This window comes from Anneissia japonica, unplaced genomic scaffold, assembly GCF_011630105.1.
Source record: "Anneissia japonica isolate Jap-2015-1 unplaced genomic scaffold, ASM1163010v1 scaffold695_len1296351_cov181, whole genome shotgun sequence".
In the NCBI taxonomy this organism is placed as follows: domain Eukaryota; kingdom Metazoa; phylum Echinodermata; class Crinoidea; order Comatulida; family Comatulidae; genus Anneissia; species Anneissia japonica.
Window position 1 is genome coordinate 907,193 of NW_022740852.1, and position 21,236 is coordinate 928,428.

The following is a 21,236-nucleotide window of genomic DNA, read 5'->3' on the forward strand; positions in this document are numbered from 1 at the left end:
AAAAAATTTAATCATTCTCAGTATCAATATATGTATAACTATGGGATTCAAGATCATTGGGAACTTGTGAAGCCGTTGAATGTCTCCAATGACCATACACTTCTGTGGTAGGTACACGAGGCAATGAACGATCTTGTATCGTATGCCTTAAAATTACTCCATCTTTAGATTCATAATACACTTCTGGTTGAGTTACTTCTTCTCCGGACACATTAACGGTCGTAGTATTGTTACGACACAAACAGTAATGGTAGACGGGAACCAGAACAACAAGTATAACAATAATAACAACTCCAGCAACGATGATGATTATAACGTCCAATGATAAACCAATATTTTTTGCTGACGTTTCTGATTTTTGATTACTTGTTGATTCGTGTGGATTGTTATTAGTTTCTGAATTACCTATAGAGTAAGAAACTTGTAGTTCTATAGATGACGATACTTTTCCAATTTCATTAGTAGCAATACATGTTATATTTGTTCCACTATGTGATAATGAAGGTCGTAATAACTTTAGTACTTGTCCAGTTCTACCAACGATGATATCTTCTGCTCTTAATTGAGGTACTGATGTCCACTGATAATATGAAACAGGCGGGTTAGCAAATGTCTGACAAAATAGAATTGTCTCTCGTCCAGGTAGCACTGGATTAGTATGCTGTATTTTTATCTCAGGTTTGTATTGTATGTTTAAAGGTTTCATCGTACATAACTTTTGATAATTTGAATCCAGAGATGAATATTGGTGGCATTCGTAAATGTCACCATTGTTATCTTTGCTGGTTTTTAATGTAAACGGAAGTGTTAATAAGTTACCTGTTTCTGTTAACATTTTTCTGGTATTCACGGGCTCAGAGTTGCGAGTAAATTGTAAACTCACTTGGGGATACACTCTTTCAGAAACACATGTTAATTCTACCGTTGATCCTGCAATAATAGCACTATCAGGCTCAGAACAAAGTGGATATTCTGGTGCGGGTAGCGAAAGAATAATCAATTCAGCTTCAGGAGAACTACCCAACACCAACTCAGACATCGGTGATATAACGACGCATTGATATAGCCCAGCATCATTTTTCATTACATTGTTTATAACCAATGTAGATAAATTTCCGTTAGATAGTTTGCTTTTTGCTATAGAAATTCGTGTATCATCGTCATCTTCTGTTAACTGTATTTGCAGACCATCTTTATACCACGTCAGCCTTTCATTTACCATGCCACTAACAACACACGAGAGTAAATGATCCTCACCAAGCCTAATTCTGTCACCTGATGGAACATCTTCAAAAATAAAAACAGCACCACAACAATGAAATATAAACGTTCCCATCAAACTAATTATTGTTAGTATTACCAGTGTTTTAAACTGGATATTAAACATGTTGATTTACACTTTTGATTCAAACTCGTCTTAATATCAGATATATCATCGAAAGTTAAATTTAAAAATAAATGGGCTTTAATGCAATAACCAAGGTTTTCATAGTCATATGACTACCAGTCCAATATAAGGTAATGTTTCACGTACTTCTAAGTTTGCTGAAAATTTTACTACGTTCAGAAATGGTATTTACGAATAAGATAGTATAATACATACTCCAAGTATCTAAATGCACGCCATCGTGTCGGGATCCAATATTTCGACATTGATTATGTCATCATCAGGAATATTTCAAAACGTTGATACTTTCAGTTTAGCTGCTATATTGAACATTTAACATTTGTTAGATCGAAATATTGTTACACAATATGTAGTTATTTACACTATAATAATATGGTTGAAGTAAAGCAGGATAAAAATTTTGGGAGTAGAATAAAGTTAATCGTTCTCGGTATCAATGTATTTGTAACTATGTGACTCAAAATCATTTGGAACTTGTGAAGCCGTTGAATGTCTTCAATGATCATACACTTCTGTAGTAGGTACACGAGGCAATGAACGATCTTGTATCGTATGTCTTAAAACTACCCCATCTCTAGATTCATAATACACTTCTGGTTGAGTCATTTCTTTTCCTGAAGAATTAACGGTCATTGTGACATTATTTCTACACAAACAATAATGGTAGACGGGAACCAGAACAAGAAGTACAACAATAATAAGAGCACCAGCAGTGATGATGATCATAACGTCTAATGATAAACCAATATTTTCGGTGACGTTCCTGATTTTTGAGTACTTGTTGATTCGTGTGGATTTTTAGTTATTGAATTACCTATCGAGTGAGGAACTTGTAATTCTATAAATGATGATACGCCTCCAATTTCATTAGTAGCAATACATGTTACATTTGTTGCAGTTTGTGTTAACGTAGGTCTCAAGAGCTTTTGATACTTGCCCAGTTTCATCAATGTTTATATCTTCCGCTTTTAATTTAGGCGCTGATGTGCACTGATAACGTGAATCTGGTGGGTTAGCAAATGTCTGACAGAAAATAATTGTCTCTCGTCCAGATAATACGGGATTAGTATGTTGTATTTTTATCTCAGGATTGTATTGAATGTTTAAAGGTTTCATTGTACATGATTTTTGATAATTTGTATCCATCGATGAATATTGGTGACAATCGTAAATGTCACCATTGTTTTCTTTTTTTGTTGTTAATGTGAGCTGGAGTGTTACTAAATTATCTGTTTCTGTGAACGTTGTCCTCGTATTCACAGGTTCAGAGTTGCGAGTAAATTGTAAACTCACTTGGGGATACACTCTTTCAGAACCACAGGTTAATTCTACCGTTGATCCTGCAATAATAGCACTATCAAGCTCAGAGCAAAGAGGATATTCTGGTGCTGGTAGAGAAAGGATAATTATTTCAGCGTCTGGCGAACTATCTATCATCAATTCAGATATCTGAGATATCAAAACGCATTGATACAGCCCAACATCGCTTTGCATTACATTGTTTATGAATAATGTTGATAAATTTCCATTAGATAGTTCGTTTTTTGCTATAGAAATTCGTGTATCATCGTCATCTTCTGTTAACTGTATTTGCAGACCATCCTTAAACCACATCAGCCTTTCATTTACCATGCCACTAACAACACACGACAGTGCATGATCATTACCGAGCTTAATTCTATCACCTGATGGAACATCTTCAAAAATAATAACGGCACCACAGCAATGAAATAATGAAATGTAAACGTACCCATCATTATAATTGTTGTTGGTATTACAAGTGTTTTAAACAGCATAATGAAACATGATGATGCACAATTTTGATTCAAAGTAGATTTAATATATGCCATATCATCGAAAATCAAGTTAAAATTTAAGAATGAGATAAGGGTTTTACTGCAAATTATTCATATGACTACCAGCCCATTATAAAGTAAAGTTTCACGTATTCAACATTTCACTGAAAATGTTACTACAAACGTATTGATACATTCAGTTTCATTGATATATTAAACATTTAGTAATTGTTAGACAATACTGTAAAGACAAAAATACAGTGGTAGCTATTTAGACTATTAGAATTTTGTTGAAATAAAACAGTATATTAAGTTTAGGAGTAGAGTAAGATTAGTCATTTTCGGTATCAATGTATGTGTAGCTATGTGACTCAAGATCATTGGGAACTTGTGAAGCTGTTGAATGTCTCCAATGACCATATACTTCTGTAGTAGGTACACGAGGCAATGACCGATCTTGTATCGTATGTCTTAAAATTACTCCATCTCTAGATTCATAATACACTTCTGGTTGAGTTACTTCTTCTCCTGACGCATTAACGGTCGTAGTATTATTGTTACGACACAAACAATAATGGTAGACAGGAACTAGAACAACAAGTACAATAATAATAACAACACCAGCAGCGATGATGATTATGACGTCCAATGATAAACCAATATTTTTCGTAGACGTTTCTGATATTTGATTACTTATTGATTCGTGTGGATTGTTTTTAGTTTCTGAATTACCTAAAGAAGATTGAGAAACTTGTAATTCTATAGATGATGATACCTTTCCAATTTCATTTGTAGCAATACATGTTATATTTGTTCCAGCTTGTATTAATGTAGGTTGCAAGAGCTTTAAAACTTGTCCTGTTCCATCAATGATTATATCTTCAACTTTTAATCGAGGCACTGATGTCCACTGATAGCGTGAAACAGGAGGGTTAGCAAATGTCTGACAAAAGAGGATCGTCTCTCGTCCAGGTATTACTGGATTAGTATGCTGTATTTTTATCTCAGGTTTGTATTGTATGTTTAAAGGTTTCATCGTACATGATTTCTGATAATTTGAATCCAGAGATGAATATTGGTGACATTCGTAAATGTCACCATTGTTATCTTTGCTGGTTGTTAATGTAAACGGAAGTGTTACTAAGTTGCCTGTTTCTGATAACATTTTTCTCGTATTCACGGTTTTAGAGTTGCGAGAAAATTGTAAACTCACTTGGGGATACACTCTTTCAGAAACACATGTTAATTCTACCGTTGATCCTGCAATAATAGCACTATCAGGTTCAGAACAAAGAGGATATTCTGGTGCGGGTAGCGAAAGAATTATCAATTCGGCTTCTGGAGAACTACTCAAAACCGACTCAGACATCGGTGACATAACGACGCATTGATATAGCCCACCATCACTTTGCATTACATTGTTTATAACCAATGTAGATAAATTTCCGTTAGATAGTTCACTTTTTGCTATAGCAATTCGTGTATCATCATCATCTTCTGTTAACTGTATTTGCAGACCATCTTTATACCACGTCAGCTTTTCATTTACCATGCCACTAACAACACAAGAAAAAAAATGATCCTCACCAAGTCTAATCCTTTCTCCTGATGGAACATCTTCAAAAATAAAAACAGCACCACAACAATGAAATATAAACGTTCCCATCAAACTAATTATTGTTGGTGTTACTAGTATTTTAAATAGTATATTAAACATGTTGATTTTCACTTTTGATTCAAATTCGTCTTAATATCAGGCATATCATCGAAAAACCAAGTTAAAATTTAAGAATGAAATAGGGGTTTTACTCCAATAACAAAGGTTTTTATAGTCATATGACTACAAGTCCAATATAAAGTAATGTTTCCCGTACTCAAATGTTCACTGAAAATGTTACTACCTTAACACATGGTACTTACAAACGTTGGTACTTTCAGTTTTGCAGATATAATAAACATTTAATATACAAAAATATTATGTTAAGATAGTGGTGGCTATTTACACTAAAATTGTGTGGTTGAAATAAAACAGGATATTAATTTTAGGAATATAATGAGATTAATCGTTCTCTGTATCAATGTATGTGTAGCTATGTGATTCAAGATCATTTGGAACTTGTGAAGCCGTTGAATGTCTCCAATGACCATACACTTCTGTTGTAGGTACACGAGGCAATGAACGATCTTGTATCGTATGTCTTAAAATTACTCCATCTCTGGATTCATAATACACTTCTGGTTGAGTTACTACTTCTCCTGACGCATTAACGGTAGTAGTATCATTGTGGCGACACAAACAATAATGGTAGACGGGAACCAGAACAACAAGTACAACAATAATAACAACACCAGCAGCGATGATGATTATAACGTCCAATGATAAACCAAAGTGTTTTGTTGACGTTTCTGATTTTAGATTACTTATTGATTCCTCTGGGTTGTTTTTAGTTTCTGAATTACCTATAGACACTTGTAGTTCTACAGATGATGATACCTTCCCAATTTCATTTGTAGCAATACATGTTATATTTGTTCCAGTTTGTGTTAATGTAGGTCTCAAGAGCCTTAATACTTGTCCAGTCCCATCAATAATTATATCTCCAGCTCTTAATTGAGGCACTGATATCCACTGATAATGTGAAACAGGTGGGTTAGCAAATGTCTGACAAAAGATAATTGTCTCCCGCCCAGGTATCACTGGATTAGTATGTTGTATTTTTATCTCTGGTTTGTATTGTATGTTTAAAGGTTTCATCGTACACGATTTCTGATAATTTAAATCCAGTGGTGAATGTTGGTGACATTCGTAAATTTCACCATTGTTATCTTTTGTCGTTGTTAATGTATACTGTAATGTTAATAAATTACCTGCTTCCATCAATTTTATCCTCGTGTTTACTGCTTTGGTATCGCGAATAAACTGTAAAGTCACTGTTGGATGAACCCTTTCAGAAACACATGTAAATGTTAATGTCGATCCTGCAATAATGTTATTTTCTGGCTCAGAACAAATAGGATACCGTGGAGCTGGTAGAGAGAGGATAATTAATTCAGCTTCTGGTGAGCTATCCAACATTTTTCTGGATACCGGTGACATGACAACACATTGATACAGCCCAGAATCATTTCGTATTACATTGTTTATTACCAATGTTGAGAAATATCCGTTAGATAATTCATTTTTCACTAATGAAATTCGGGTATCATCTCTATCTTGTTTCAAATTTATTTGCGTTCCGTCTTTAAACCACACCAGGTCTTCGTTTACCATGCCACTAACAACACAATATAGTGCATGATCTTCACCAAGCTTAATTTCAGCACCTGATGGAACATCATCAAAAACAATAGCAGCATCACAGCAAACTAATACCACCGTACCTACCATCAAACTAATAACTCCAGGTATCACCACTATTTTGAAATATTTATTAAACATATTGATGCACACATCTGTTTCAATCTAGCCTTAATTTATCAGGTGTAACATTCAAAACGAAGTTAAAATTAAGAATAAGACTTAAATAAACGAATGTATGCATATTCATCTGATTACCACGTAAATATAAAGTCGTGTTTCACGTATTAAACATTTTACAAAATTAATATAACTGCCTTCATAGTAAGTGCCATTTCACACTCAACAGCAAATACAGGATGGCACGATGCGTTGTAAACTATGTCCTTTTGAGGCTTAGGGAGTAGAGTTGTTTCTGGCCTTGAGAAATAAATCCATTAACCACTAAACTATGAACTGTCCTCCACTATTTATCACTATTATGCTTTTTAACTTTACAATTAAACATATTAAAAGTTAAATTTTCTCCTTATAAAAGTACAATTAGCAACCATAATGATGAGAGCTATTTACACAATGTGGTAATACAATAATATAATATGAATTAAGAATACCATTAATCGTTCTCTGTATCAATGTATGTGTAACTATGTGACTCAAGATCATTTGGAACTTGTGAAGCTGTTGAATGTCTCCAATGACCATACACTTCTGTAGTGGGTACACGAGGCAAGGAACGATCTTGTATCGTATGTCTTAAAATAACTCCCTCCCTAGCCTCATAATACACTTCAGGCTGAGTTACTTCTTTTCCTAAAGAATCAATTGTGGTCGTGTTATTGTTACGACACAAACAATAATGATAAACGGGAACTAGAACAACAAGTACAACAATAATAACAACACCGGCAGCAATGATGATAACAACATCCAATGATAAACCAATTCCATTATTTGACATTTCTGTCATTTGATTATTTGTTGATTCGTGTGGATTTTTATTATTTGTTGATTCGTGTGGATTTTTATTATTTTCTGGATTTCTTATTGTTTGAGAAACTTGTAATTCTATAGATGATGATACTTGTCCAATTTCATTAGTAGCAATGCACGTTATATTTGTTCCACTTTGTTTTAATGAAGGTCGTAACAGCTTCAATACTTGTCCATTTCCATCAGTAAATATATCTTCTGCTTTCAATTGAGGCACTGATATCCATTGATAACGTGAGACTGGCGGATTAGCAAATGTCTGACAAAAGAGAATTGTTTCTCGTCCAGGTATTACTGGATTAGTATGCTGTATTTTTATCTCAGGTTTGTATTGTATGTTTAAAGGTTTCATCGTACATGATTTTTGATAATTTGATTCCAGCGATGAATATTGGTGACAATCGTAAATGTCACCATTGTTATCTTTTTGTGCTGTTAATGTTAACAGTAGTGTTACTAAGTTACCTGTTTCTGTTAACATTTTCTTCGTATTCACGGTTTCAGAGTTGCGAGTAAATTGTAAACTCACTTGAGGATACACTCTTTCAGAAACACATGTTAATTCTACTATTGATCCTGCAATAATAGCACTATCAAGCTCAGAACAAAGAGGATATTCTGGTGCGGGTAGCGAAAGAATAATCAATTCGGCTTCTGGAGAACTACTCAACACCGACCCAGACATCGATGATATAATGACGCATTGATACAACCCAGCATCACCTTGCATTACGTTGTCAATAACCAATGTAGATAAATTTCCGTTAGATAGTTCGCTTTTTGCTATAGAAATTCGTGTATCATCGTCATCTTCTGCTAACTGTATTTGCTGACCATCTTTATACCACGTCAACCTCTCATTTACCATGCCACTAACAACACACGAGAGTAAATGATCCTCACCAAGTCTAATCCTGTCTCCTGATGGAACATCTTCAAAAATAAAAACAGCACCACAACAATAAAATATAAACGTTCCCATCAAACTAATTATTGTTGGTGTTACCAGTATTTTAAACAGTATATTAAACATTTTGATTTACACTTTTGATTCCAACTCGTCTTAATATATGGCATATCATCGAAAATCAACTAAAAATTTAAGAATGAAATAAGGGTTTTACACTAATAAACAAGAATTTTCATAGTCATATGACTACCAGTCCAATACGAAGTGATGTTTCCCGTACTCAAAAATTCACTGAAAAGTTTGAAAATGGTATTTACAAAAACGTTGATACTTTCAGTTTTGCAGATATATTAAACATTTATTATTTGTTAGACAAAAGTTTGTGAAGGTAAGATAGTGGTGACTATTTACACTAAAATTGTGTGGTTGAAATATAACAGGATATTAATTTTAGGAGTATAATGAGATTAATCGTTCTCGGTATCAATGTATGTGTAGCTATGTGATTCAAGATCATTTGGAACTTGTGAAGCCGTTGAATGTCGCCAATGACCATACACTTCTGTAGTAGGTACCCGAGGCAATGAACGATCTTGTATCGTATGCCTTAAAATTACTCCATCTCTAGATTCATAATACACTTCTGGTTGAGTTATTGCTTCTCCTGACGCATTAACGGTAGTAGTATCATTGTTACGACACAAACAGTAATGATAGACGGGAACCAGAACAACAAGTACAACAATAATAACAACACCAGCAGTGATGATGATTATGACGTCCAATGATAAACCGATATTTTTTGTTGACGTTTCTGTTTTTTGATTACTTGTTGATTCTTGTGGATTTTTGTTAGTTTCCGAATTACCTACAGAATGAGAAACCTGTAATATTATAGATGATGACACTTTTCCAACTTCATTAGTAGCAATACATGTTATATTTGTTCCAGTTTGTGTTAATTTAGGTTTCAAGAGCTTTAATACTTGTCCAGTCACATCAATAATTATATCTTCCGTTCTTAATTGAGGCACTGATGTCCACTGATAGCTTAAAACAGATGGGTTAGCAAACGTCTGACAGAATAGAATCGTCTCTCGTCCTGGTATTACTGGATAAGTATGCTGTATTTTTATCTCAGGTTGGTATTGTATGTTTAAAGGTTTCATCATACATGATTTTTGGTAATTTGAGATGAATATTGGTGACATTCATAAATTTCGCCATTATTATCTTTTTTTGTTGGTAATGTGAGCGAGAGTGTTACTAAGTTACCTGTTTCAGTGAGCATTGTTCTCGTATTCACGGGTTCAGAGTTGCGAGTAAAGTGTAACCTCACTTTGGGAAACACTCTTTCAGAAACACATGTTAATTCTACCGTTGATCCTGCAATAATAGCACTATCAGGCTCAGAACAAAGAGGATATTCTGGTGCGGGTAGCGAAAGAATAAGCAATTCAGCTTCTGGAGAACTACTTGACACCGACCCAGACATCGGTGATATAATGACGCATTGATACAACCCAGCATCACCTTGCATTACATTGTCAATAACCAATGTTGATAAATTTCCGTTAGATAGTTCGCGTTTTGCTATAGAAATTCGTATTTCATCTTCTGTTAACTGTATTTGCCTACCATCTTTATACCATATCAGTTCTTCGTTTACCATGCCACTAACAACACAGTATAATGCATGGTCCTCTCCAAGAGTAATTCTGTCACCTGATGGAACATCTTCAAAAACAATGACGGCACCACAACAATGAAACATAAACGTTCCCACTAAACTAATTATCGTTGGTAATGCAAGTGGGGCCGATAGACATAACACCACCCTAGTGGTTCCGGGGCTCATTATTTTTTCCCCATACACTTAAGGCCCAAATTACAGAGGGCTCTATTCTAGGTAAGTTAGGTGAACTGATAGACCTGAATAATTATGCATGTCGATTTCCCCTCGCGAGTAGCGAAAGCAGTTTTTGCTGCTTGTGGAATATGAAATTGCCCGTGATGTTAAGGTAGGCCGAAATCTCTTGGTAGTTGGTCGAGACAGTGAAAATTAATGAAATAATGTTATAGTATTGTAATTGCAATATCCATATGCCTAGACAAATTTTACTTACAGCATGGTCTTTGAAAGTTGTATAAAAAGCAGCGTTGAATCTGGTTGGTTATTTGAGTAATGGGGTAAGAAAATACAGTATGGCATACATATAATATACCAGGGAATTGTTTTAGTACAGTGTAGTATTGTTATAATGTTGATATCTCACAAAAATGTCGTTCATTTTCAATATAAATAAAAGTAATAGGCATATATATTTGCATAGAAACAAATATTGATTATACCAAATGTGACGGTATTCTATGATATGTCGTACTGTTTATATTAAAGGCTGTTTATCCAATTACAAAATTGAATAATTAAAACGATCGAACTCAGAATTAATACAAAAAAAATCCTTAAGTTACCAACCAATGAATCATGTAAACGCATACAGCAAATACGTTCACTGTCTGTTAATTGACAAAGGATTTTTTTCTCATAAAATTTAATTGTAAAATTGTAAGTTAGCAACTGTGTCCGAAGTACTCGTAATTTGCCTCCGAGCATTTCTAAACGTTTATATCCTTCAGAATTAGCTATTTAATAAGGGGCATACAACTGCTACAACACATGTCATATCTAGGATACTATACTGTAGGCCTACTCAAATAGCCAGATTAAATAATTAATGCTTTTTATACTTTGAAAAACCATGCTGTACATAAACTGTGTCTAGTCATACGGATATTACTACAATTATAGTCCATTAATTTTCACACTGTCTTAACTACCAAGGCCTATTTAATAGATTTCGGCCTACTCCATAGTGTTGATCACTCATAAGCACTGTAGTTTACTCGATAATAATAATAATAATAATAGTGTAGTTTTATATAGCGCACAAATCCATCTAATGTAAGATGCTCAGGGCGCTTGAAATGTGGACTAGGAACTCGATCAATTACTTTCTTCGCCCCTAAGGGTCCCTTCGTGTCTGTGCTACCCGGTAACCCGGTACCAGCAACTCTCGTCGTCCACCACAGGGGCTGTCTGTTCCAGTACACCGGGGTATCCCCCTACTCGTCTCGAAGGAGTGGTCTGGTATGCATATCGGTTCACCTAACTGACCTAAAATAGCACCCTCAGTAATTTCTGTCTTAAATGTATGGGAAACAAATAATGCATCCGGGGCATGCTCCCACACCCCCACACCCCCACCCCCGCGCAAAATTTTTGAAATCCGCCCCTGCAAATAGACCTATGTACTATAAATGTACCCATCAAACTAAACATTAGTATTACCAATGATTTAAAGTCTATAAAGCATCTAGAAACCCGCCTTTAAACCAAATTTGTCCTAGTATTTATTGTAGAGTCACTGGATAAACTCTTTTAGAGATACATGTAAATGTAACCGTCAATAATGTTATCATACCACATTTTAGGCCTGGAACAGAGAATAGAAATTATAATTTAAAAAAAAACTCTGGTGCTGGTAAGGAAATGATAATTGTTCACATTTAATGAACTATCTGCAAAATCGATTAATGAGATATTACTAAGCATTTATATATCCAGCGTCTATAAACAATACCATTTTCATAACATGTCAACTATATCTGCGTACTATCTTTAAACGTGTATATTTTTTTATACGTAACGACGTACGGTCATCAACAACGTACAATAGTGCATAATCTTCACCAAGTATAAATCGGTCTCCTGATGATACATCCTAAAAGAACAGCATGACAGCAACCAAATATCAATGTACCCATTATCTAAGCATTGTTGACAACATAATATAATAATGTTATTATACTTGTTCATTATGTATTATAATACACCAGAATCACAGTGTAAGATTGTGAATGTAATGAAAACCACGTATACAATATCTTATTGAATTATTGCACTACATATCTAACAAACCGTTGATATTTGTTGTAATTAAAATAAAATAGATTATAATTAAATCATTTGTAGATTGGCGAACAATAGCACAGAATAATGATGAGAGTTATTATCACTATATTATTGTGGGTAAAAATATGAATCATGATCAAAAATAAAAAAAACATCAATCGTTCTCGGTATCGATGTACGTGTAACTATGTGACTCAAGATCATTGGGAACTTGTGAAGCTGTTGAATGTCTCCAATGACCATACACTTCAGTAGTGGGTACACGAGGCAAGGAACGATCTTGTATCGTATGTCTTAAAATAACTCCCTCCCTGGCCTCATAATACACTTCAGGCTGAGTTACTTCTTTTCCTAAAGAATCAATTGTGGTTATGTTATTGTTACGACACAAACAATAATGATAAACGGGAACTAGAACAACAAGTACAACAATAATAACAACACCGGCAGCAATGATGATAACAACATCCAATGATAAACCAATTCCTTTATTTGACATTTCTGTCATTTGATTACTTGTTGATTCGTGTGGATTCTTATTATTTTCTGAATTTCTTATTGTTTGAGAAACTTGTAATTCTATAGAGGATGATACTTGTCCGATTTCATTAGTAGCAATGCACGTTATATTTGTTCCACTTTGTTTTAATGAAGGTCGTAACAGCTTCAATACTTGTCCATTTCCATCAGTAAATATATCTTCCGCTTTTAAATGAGGCACTGATGTCCACTGATAATGTGAAACAGGAGGGTTAGCGAATGTCTGACAAAAGAGAATCGTTTCTCTTCCAGGCAATACCGGATTAGTATGTTGTAATTTTATCTCGGGTTTGTATTGTATGTTTAAAGGCTTCGTCCTGCATGATTTCTGATAATTCAAATCAAGTGAAGAATATTGATAACACTCGTAAACGTCACCATTGTCAATTTTTGTTGTTATTTTTGCAAACTGAAGTGTTACCAAGTTAGCTGTTTTTGTGAATGTTATCCCCGTGTTCACTGGTTTGGAGTTGCGGATAAATTGTAAACTCACAGGTGGATGAACCCTTTCAGAAACACATGTTAATTTTACCGTCGATCCTGAAATGATTTCACTTTCTGGCTCAGAACAAATTGGATATTCTGGTGCTGGCAAGGAAAGAATATTTAACTCAGCTTCTGGTGAACGGTCCAGCACAGATGCAGATGTCGGTAATATGACAACACATTGATACAGCCCAGCATCACTTCGTATTACATTATCTATAACTAATGTTGACAAATTTCCGTTAGATAATTCGTTTTTCACTATAGAAATTCGTATTTCGTCTACGTCTGCTGTTAAATGTATTTGCCTACCATCTTTAAACCAAGTCAGTTCTTCGTACATCATACCGCTAACAACACACGAAAATGCATGATCCTTGCCAGTCATAACTTCGTCATTTGATGGTACATCCTCAAAAGCAAAGACAGCAAAACAGCAAACAAACATATACGTAGCCATCACACTAATGGCTATTGTTATTACCATTGCTTTATATAGTTGAAACATATTGACGAGCAAATTTCATTCAAACTCGTTTTAATAGTGTGTACATCATCAAAAACTGGGTGAAAATATAGGAATGAAATAGCAATTTGACATAAATAAACATTATATTCTATATCCCCGTGACTACCAGTCCAATATGAAGTTGTGTTTTACGTATTCAACATTTTTCAGAAATAATCTGGATAAAATTAATCGTTCTCGGTATCAATATACGTGTAACTATGTGACTCAAGATCATTGGGAACTTGCGAAGCCGTCGAATGTCTCCAATGGCCATATACTTCTGTAGTAGGCACACGAGGCAATGAACGGTCCTGTATCGTGTGTCTTAAAATAACTCCTTCTCTTTCCTCATAATACACTTCTGGTTGAGTCACCTCTTTCCCGGAAGAATCAAATGTCATTGTGTTACGACACAAACAATAATGGTAGATGGGAACCAGAACAACAAGTACAACAATAATTACAACACCAGCAGCGATGATGATCACAACATCTAGTGATAAACGAATATTTTTCTTCGACGTTTCAGATACATTACTTGTTGATTCGTAAGGATTATTATTATTTTCTGACTTGCTGATTGATTGGGAAACTTGTAATTCTATAAATGATGACACTTGTCCGATTTCATTGGTAGCAGTACAAGATATATTTGTTCCACTTTGTTTTAAAGTAGGCCGTAATAATTTAAATATTTGTCCTGTTCCATCGACGATGATATCTTCCGCTTTTAATTGAGGCACTGATGTCCATTGGTAATGTGAAACAGGAGGGTTAGCAAACGTCTGACAAAATAGAATCGTCTCCCGTCCAGGTAATACTGGATTAGTATGCTGTATCTTTATCTCAGGTTTGTATTGTATGTTCAAAGGTTTCATCATACATGACTTTTGATAATTTGAATCAAGTGAAGAATACTGATGACATTTGTAAACGACACCATTGTCATCTTTTGTCGTTATTATTCTAAGTTTAAGTTCAATCAAGTTATCCTCTTCTGTAAATGTTATACCCTTGTTTACAATTTGTGAGCTGCGAGTAAATTGTAAATTGACTGGTGGGGCAACTATTTCAGAACCACAAGTTAATGTTAGCGTTGATCCAGAAACTATTTGAGGATCTGGCTGAGAACAAATTGGGTAGTCTGGTGCTGGTAGAGAAAGGATAATTAATAGAGCTTCTGGTGATTTTTTTAACACCAATCCAGATCTTTGAGATATTACAACACATTGATATAGTCCAGCATCACTTCGTATTATATTGCTTATAAATAATGTGGAGAAATTTCCGTTAGATAATTCATTTTTTGCAATAGAAATCCTTGCGTCTTCCATATCTTCTGTTAAATGTATTTGAGTATCATCTTTAAACCAAGTCAGTTCCTCGTTTACCATGCCACTAACAACACAGGATAATGCATAATCCTCACCAAGCCTAATTTTGCCACCAGATGGAACACCTTCAAAAACAATAACAGCACCACAAATATCTACTGTAAATGTAAACATCAAACTAAGCATTATTAGTATCACCAATGTTTTAAACAGTTTATGAAGCATCCTGAAGCCCGCATTTGGATCACACTTGTCTTGTCTTACAACACCACAGGAAATCAGATTGAAACTTTGACTTTAATAACATTATATTTATATATTCATATTGCGACTAGTCAAATAATAATTTGTGTTCTACGTATACAACATCTAACTAAATTTATTCCTATTGTATTCGGAAACAATTGATGCATTTGGATTTTTGTCCAGTACAACTGTTATAAGAATTCCCCTTATAATTGAGGCACCTTTTTTCCGTTGATAACAGGTTGGTTAGCCAATGTCTGACAGAAAAGAATCTTTTGTTTAGATTATCTGGATTATTATTATTATTATTATTATTATTATTATTATTATTGAAGGCTTCATTGTACATGATTTTTGCTCATTCGAACCCAGTGATAATTATTCATGACATTTGTAATGTGACACCATTGGCATCTTTTGTCGTTGTTACTGTAAATTGGGATGTTACAGAGTTACAGTATGAGGAATGCTTTCCTCATATTTTACTTGTTTCGATCCTCGATTTTTTTTTTGCAGAATCATTGGATAAACTCTTTCAGAAATCCATGTTTATTTCACCATCAATAATTATCTCCTTTAGGCTTGGAACAGAAAATAGAATTAGAATGGAAAACCCTGTTAATGTTAAAAAAATGTTGTATAATCTCACTTCTGGTAAACTATCTACCTGCAAAATCGATTACTCAGATATTACTACACACTAATACAGTCAGCATCTATAGACAGTAAAAAAATTTTACTGTATCATCTTCATCACATGTTAACTATATTCGCGTACTATCTTTAAACTTAGACATCTGTTTGACGTCACTCACAATAAACAATAGGGCATAATCTTCACCAAGTGTAAGTCGGTCTCATTATTATTACATCTAAAAAATAACAGCACAACAACAATCAAATATCAACGTACCCATTAATTAAGCACTTTTGGCAACAGCAATATTTTAAACTGTTTTAGACATGTTGATATAATTAGTTTCCAACTTGTCTATTATAAATTACAATATCAGAATCACAGTATAAAATTGAGAATTTAATATAAGGTCCACGTATACAATATCGTATTTAATTTTTCCACTACGTACGTAACAACCAATTAAATTTTTTTTATATCTAGAGTAAAATAAATTATAATTGAGCATTCTTTAAATAAGAGTTCTAAAGTAACAAATAATAAACTATATTATTGTGATTACAAACCATGATCAGAAAAACATCAATCGTTCTCTCTATCAATGTACGTGTAACTATGTGACTCAAGATCATTGGGAACTTGTGAAGCTGTCGAATGTCGCCAATGACCATACACTGCTGTAGTAGGTACACGAGGCAATGAACGATCTTGTATCGTATGTCTTAAAATAACTCCTTCCCTAGCTTCATAATACACTTCAGGTTGTGTCACTTCTTTTCCTGAAGAATCAAATGTGGTTGTATTATTGTTACGACACAAACAATAATGGTAGACGGGAACCAGAACAACAAGTACTACAATAATAACAACACCGGCAGCGATGATAATCACAACATCTAATGATAAACGAATTTCTTTACTTGACATTTCTGTCATTTGATTACTTGTTGATTCGTGTGGATTATTACTATTTTCTGCATTTCTTACTGTTTGAGAAACGTGTAATTCTATAGACGATGATACTTGTCCAATTTCATTAGTAGCAATGCATGTTATATTTGTTCCACTATGTGTCAATGAAGGTCGCAAGAGCTTTAAAACTTGTCCGGTTCCGTCAATGCTTATGTCTTCCACTTTTAATTGAGGCACTGATTTCCATTGATAATGTATAACAGGAGGGTTAGCAAATGTTTGACAAAAGAGAATCGTCTCTCGCCCAGGTAAAACGGGATTAGTATGCTGTATCTTTATCTCAGGCTTGTATTGTATGTTCAAAGGTTTAATCATACATGACTTTTGATAATTTGAATCCAGCGAAGAATTTTGATGACATTCGTAAATATCACCATTGTCATTTTTTGTCGTTGTCATTGTAAGTTCAAGTGTTACTAGGTTACCCTTACCTGTTAATGATATTCTCGTGTTTACAAGTTGTGAGTTGCGAGTAAATTTTAAAGTAACTGGTGGATGAACTTTTTCCGATACACATGTTAATTTTACTGTCAATCCTGCAATGATATCACTATCAGGCTCAAAACAAATAGGATATTCTGGTGATGGCAATGTAAGGATTGTTAAAAGAGCCCCTGATGAACTATATACAACTGATCCTGTTGTCGGTGATATGGCAACGCATTGATACAATCCGGCATCACTTGCTATTACATTGTCTATAACCAATGTGGTGAAATTTCCGTACAAACCTATTTCGTTATTTGCTATCGATATTCTGTTGTCCGTAGACTCTGTTAAACCTATTTCAGTACCATCCTTAAACCAAGTAAGCTTCTCATTGATAATACCACTAACAAGACAAGATAATGAATGATCTTTGCCAATCTTTACACTTTTATCAGATGGCTCATCCTCAAACTTAAAAGTAGCCTCACACCCAACAATAATAAATATAGGCAAATTTATGCGGCTTTGTATCACAAACAAGATGATTATTTTTAAAAAGTACATACTGAGGCAAAGTTGCTGAAGAAAACCTGCTTACTATTAATATTTCCATCAAAGGCTGAACAATACTGAATGCTTTTCTAAAACCAAGTATATTTGAGTTATTCATGGCTGTATCAGCTTCTTCTAAAGTTGTGTTTCTCGTATTGTATAATCGACTGAAATTACAGCTATTTCTTACAAGGTTTTAGTAAACATTTAATGAGTTTTTTTATATTGATGATTAATATTTAACTATCGTTCTAAATAAGATATTTTTTACTATATTGGTTCATCATGCTGCACCAGATTTAAAAGATAACTGTGATTCGCAATCAGTGTGTGAAGAACTTATTATTTCACAATCTCATAAAATATTTAAATAATGGTCAAATGCTTAAAACCCCAAAATATTTAATTGAATTATGTCTAAATGTAGACTCAAAGAACATAAATGTGTACGCAATAATGTTAATTTCAGCTGTTTTAAACGTATTAACGACTAAAATGTAACATATTTCAGAATATTTAAAAAACTACTTTTAGTAAAAATTGTTTGTTATATTCTGTTTTACTACCACTATTCTGTCGAAATGAGTACGTTTCAAAGCCGTTTAGAGCAAGTTATCATTTGGAAATGTGTATCGTTAGGAGCACTAAGAAATCATATATCGTAAGACCAACAATAACTGATATCTCCAACTAATAGCATGCAAGCTCATAATATGATTTTTGTTTTATCAAGTATAAAGTAATATCATATTACAATATTAAACCTAGATATTAAACTTTTAAATACAGAACGCATGAGTCTAAAATTAGTAAAGTATTAATCATTCTCGGTATCAATATAAGTGTAACTATGTGACTCCAGATCATTGGGAACCTGCGAAGCGGTTGAATGTCTCCAATGACCATACACTTCTGTTGTTGGTACACGAGGCAATGAACGATCTTGTATCGTGTGTCTTAAAATAACTCCTTCTCTAGCCTCATAATACACTTCAGGTTGGGATACTTCATTTCTCAAAGAATCAACTGTCGTAGTGTTAACATTACTGCACAAGCAATAATGGTAGATGGGCACTAGCACAACAAGTACAACAATAATAACAACACCGGCAGCAATGATAATTACAACATCTAATGATAAACGAATTCCACCGTCATTGTTTTCGGACAGTTGTCGTATATTGGCATTACCTTTTTCATTAACACTATTTGGGTTTGCAACAATTAGCTTTACTGTTAACGATGATCGGCCAAGTTCATTAGTAGCAGTACATGTAATATTTGTTCCGCTTTGCTGTAACGAAGGTCTGAATAATTTTAATATCTGTCCAGTTTCGTCAACATTATATTCATTTAGCTCAAATTCAGGTTTCAGATGCCATTGGTATCCCGTAATAGGAGGGTTAGAAGATGTCTGACAAAATAAAATCGTCTCTCGCTCAGGTATTACTGGATTTGTGTATTGAATCTGGATTTCTGGTTTATATTGAACATTCAAAGGACCAACAGAACATGTGTGTTCTGTTTCAGGAGCAAGTGGTGATGTCTGATGGCATGTCAAAATGGCGCCATTATCTTCTTTTCTTGCTCTCCATCTCATTTCTAATGTCTTTAAATCGTTACGTTCTACGAATGATATTCCATATGTGATTTCTATTAAACCACGCGTGATTGTTAAATTTACTGGTGGTTGGACACGTTCAGAAACACAAGAAAATGTTATTACTGATCCAATGGCAATATCAAGATCATGTACAGAACATAACGGGTAAGCTGGTGAAGGTAGTGACAGAATTGTTAGTGTAGCTTCATCAGAATATTTCTGATTTACTTCTGCCCTAGACGGTATGATAATACATTTATAGATTCCATCGTCGGTTTTTAAAGCATCATTTATAAATAATGTAGTTAACTTCCCTATTGTGAGCTTGTTATACCCGATTGTCAGCCGACTATTATATTCTATCAGTGTATCAACCTCAATTCCATCCCTCAACCAAGTAAGCCGATCTTGCTCTTGCATACCACTTGCAATGCAGGAAAATGTGTGATCCTCACCAAGTTTAATACGGGCATCTTGTGGTTGTTCTTCAAACTGTAGAACTGCGCTACAATATTTTGAATTCATTGACAAACATACACTTAACAATATAAAGTGCAATACATTTTCTGACATTTTGTGGAATATATTTATTCTTCGATTACATCTCAAACAATGTTGAAATAAACATACACTGACTGATCCTCTATTGTCAATGAGAAACTGAATATATACATATTCCAGCCACAAATAACGAAAGTTTTGTTACAGTACTGAAATTATTTTCAAAATACACTTGATATCACGAATTTAACCAACTATCAAAAGATTGGTAATACGAGTTTTTTATTGAATACTTTAAATAATGAAATAAAAATATTAAATAGTTCTCTGTATCTAACATCTAGATGTGTATAAGAGACAGTATATATATAGATCAAATTTAATACCTTGATCAAAAGAATGTTAACACAATTATTCTCGGTATCAATGTAAGTATAACTATGTGAACTTGTGAAGCTGTTGAATGTCTCCAATGATCATACACATCTGTAGTAGGTACACGAGGCAACGAACGATCTCTTATTGTATGTCTTAAAATTACTCCCTCTCTAGCCTCATAATATACTTCAGGTTGAGTTACCTCTTTTCCTGACGAATCAATCGCAGTACCGTTATTACTAAATAACCATTAATGGTAGATGAGAACCAGCACAACAAGTACAACAATAATAACAACATCGACTGCAATGATGATTACAACATCTAACGATAAACTTTTTTTATCGTCATTGTTTTTTGACAGTGTCGTATATTATTATGAACTTTTTCATTAACAGTATTTTTGATTGTAACAATAATCTTTACTGTTAACGATGAATGGCCAATTTTATTAGTAGCTGTACAAGTAATAATTGTTCCACTTTGTTGCAAAGAAGGTCTGAATAATTTTAATATCTGTCCAGTTTCATCAACATTTATTCATTTAGCTCAAATTCAGGTTTCATATGCCATTGGTATCCTGTAATAGGAGGGTTAGAAGATGTCTGACAAAATAAAATCGTGTCTCCCTCAGGTATTACTGGATTAGTGTATTGAAACTGGATT

General features: G+C 34.0%; 7 protein-coding genes across 7 annotated transcripts in view; all 7 read right to left on the reverse strand.

The window, feature by feature from the left end:
• The window catches only part of LOC117118389 (hemicentin-1-like), a 7,375-nt gene extending 709 nt beyond the window's left edge, over window positions 1-6,666 (reverse strand). Inside the window, exons 1-4 of the mRNA XM_033262971.1 lie at window positions 5,266-6,666; window positions 3,937-4,821; window positions 2,342-3,105; window positions 6-1,372 (exon numbers count right to left, since the gene is read on the reverse strand). Of these exons, the coding sequence (XP_033118862.1) occupies window positions 8-1,372; window positions 2,342-3,105; window positions 3,937-4,821; window positions 5,266-6,643 (4,392 nt within the window). The 5' untranslated portion in view covers window positions 6,644-6,666 and the 3' untranslated portion in view covers window positions 6-7. The remainder of the gene's footprint in view (window positions 1-5; window positions 1,373-2,341; window positions 3,106-3,936; window positions 4,822-5,265) is intronic.
• Window positions 6,667-7,093: 427 nt separating this feature from the next.
• LOC117118372 (cell adhesion molecule 1-like) lies at window positions 7,094-8,639 on the reverse strand. The gene has a single exon (XM_033262948.1). The coding sequence runs from the start codon at window positions 8,526-8,528 to the stop codon at window positions 7,119-7,121; it is 1,410 nt and encodes a 469-aa protein (XP_033118839.1). The 5' UTR covers window positions 8,529-8,639; the 3' UTR covers window positions 7,094-7,118.
• A 934-nt stretch (window positions 8,640-9,573) lies between these two features.
• Window positions 9,574-10,179, reverse strand: LOC117118390 (neogenin-like). Its single transcript, XM_033262972.1, has one exon. It carries the CDS (start codon window positions 10,177-10,179, stop codon window positions 9,574-9,576), a length of 606 nt encoding a protein of 201 aa, XP_033118863.1.
• Window positions 10,180-11,700: 1,521 nt separating this feature from the next.
• On the reverse strand, window positions 11,701-13,948 carry LOC117118375 (hemicentin-1-like). Its single transcript, XM_033262952.1, has one exon. The coding sequence runs from the start codon at window positions 13,913-13,915 to the stop codon at window positions 12,536-12,538; it is 1,380 nt and encodes a 459-aa protein (XP_033118843.1). The 5' UTR covers window positions 13,916-13,948; the 3' UTR covers window positions 11,701-12,535.
• A 125-nt stretch (window positions 13,949-14,073) lies between these two features.
• Window positions 14,074-16,719, reverse strand: LOC117118377 (cell adhesion molecule 1-like). The gene has a single exon (XM_033262954.1). The coding sequence runs from the start codon at window positions 15,475-15,477 to the stop codon at window positions 14,104-14,106; it is 1,374 nt and encodes a 457-aa protein (XP_033118845.1). The 5' UTR covers window positions 15,478-16,719; the 3' UTR covers window positions 14,074-14,103.
• On the reverse strand, window positions 15,244-18,131 carry LOC117118373 (cell adhesion molecule 1-like). The gene is made up of 2 exons (XM_033262950.1): window positions 16,702-18,131; window positions 15,244-15,377 (listed from the first exon to the last, which is right to left on the reverse strand). The coding sequence occupies exon 1, from the start codon at window positions 18,098-18,100 to the stop codon at window positions 16,718-16,720; it is 1,383 nt and encodes a 460-aa protein (XP_033118841.1). The 5' UTR covers window positions 18,101-18,131; the 3' UTR covers window positions 15,244-15,377; window positions 16,702-16,717.
• A 754-nt stretch (window positions 18,132-18,885) lies between these two features.
• On the reverse strand, window positions 18,886-20,509 carry LOC117118378. The gene has a single exon (XM_033262955.1). It carries the CDS (start codon window positions 20,262-20,264, stop codon window positions 18,906-18,908), a length of 1,359 nt encoding a protein of 452 aa, XP_033118846.1. The 5' UTR covers window positions 20,265-20,509; the 3' UTR covers window positions 18,886-18,905.
• Between the last annotated feature and the right edge of the window lie 727 nt (window positions 20,510-21,236).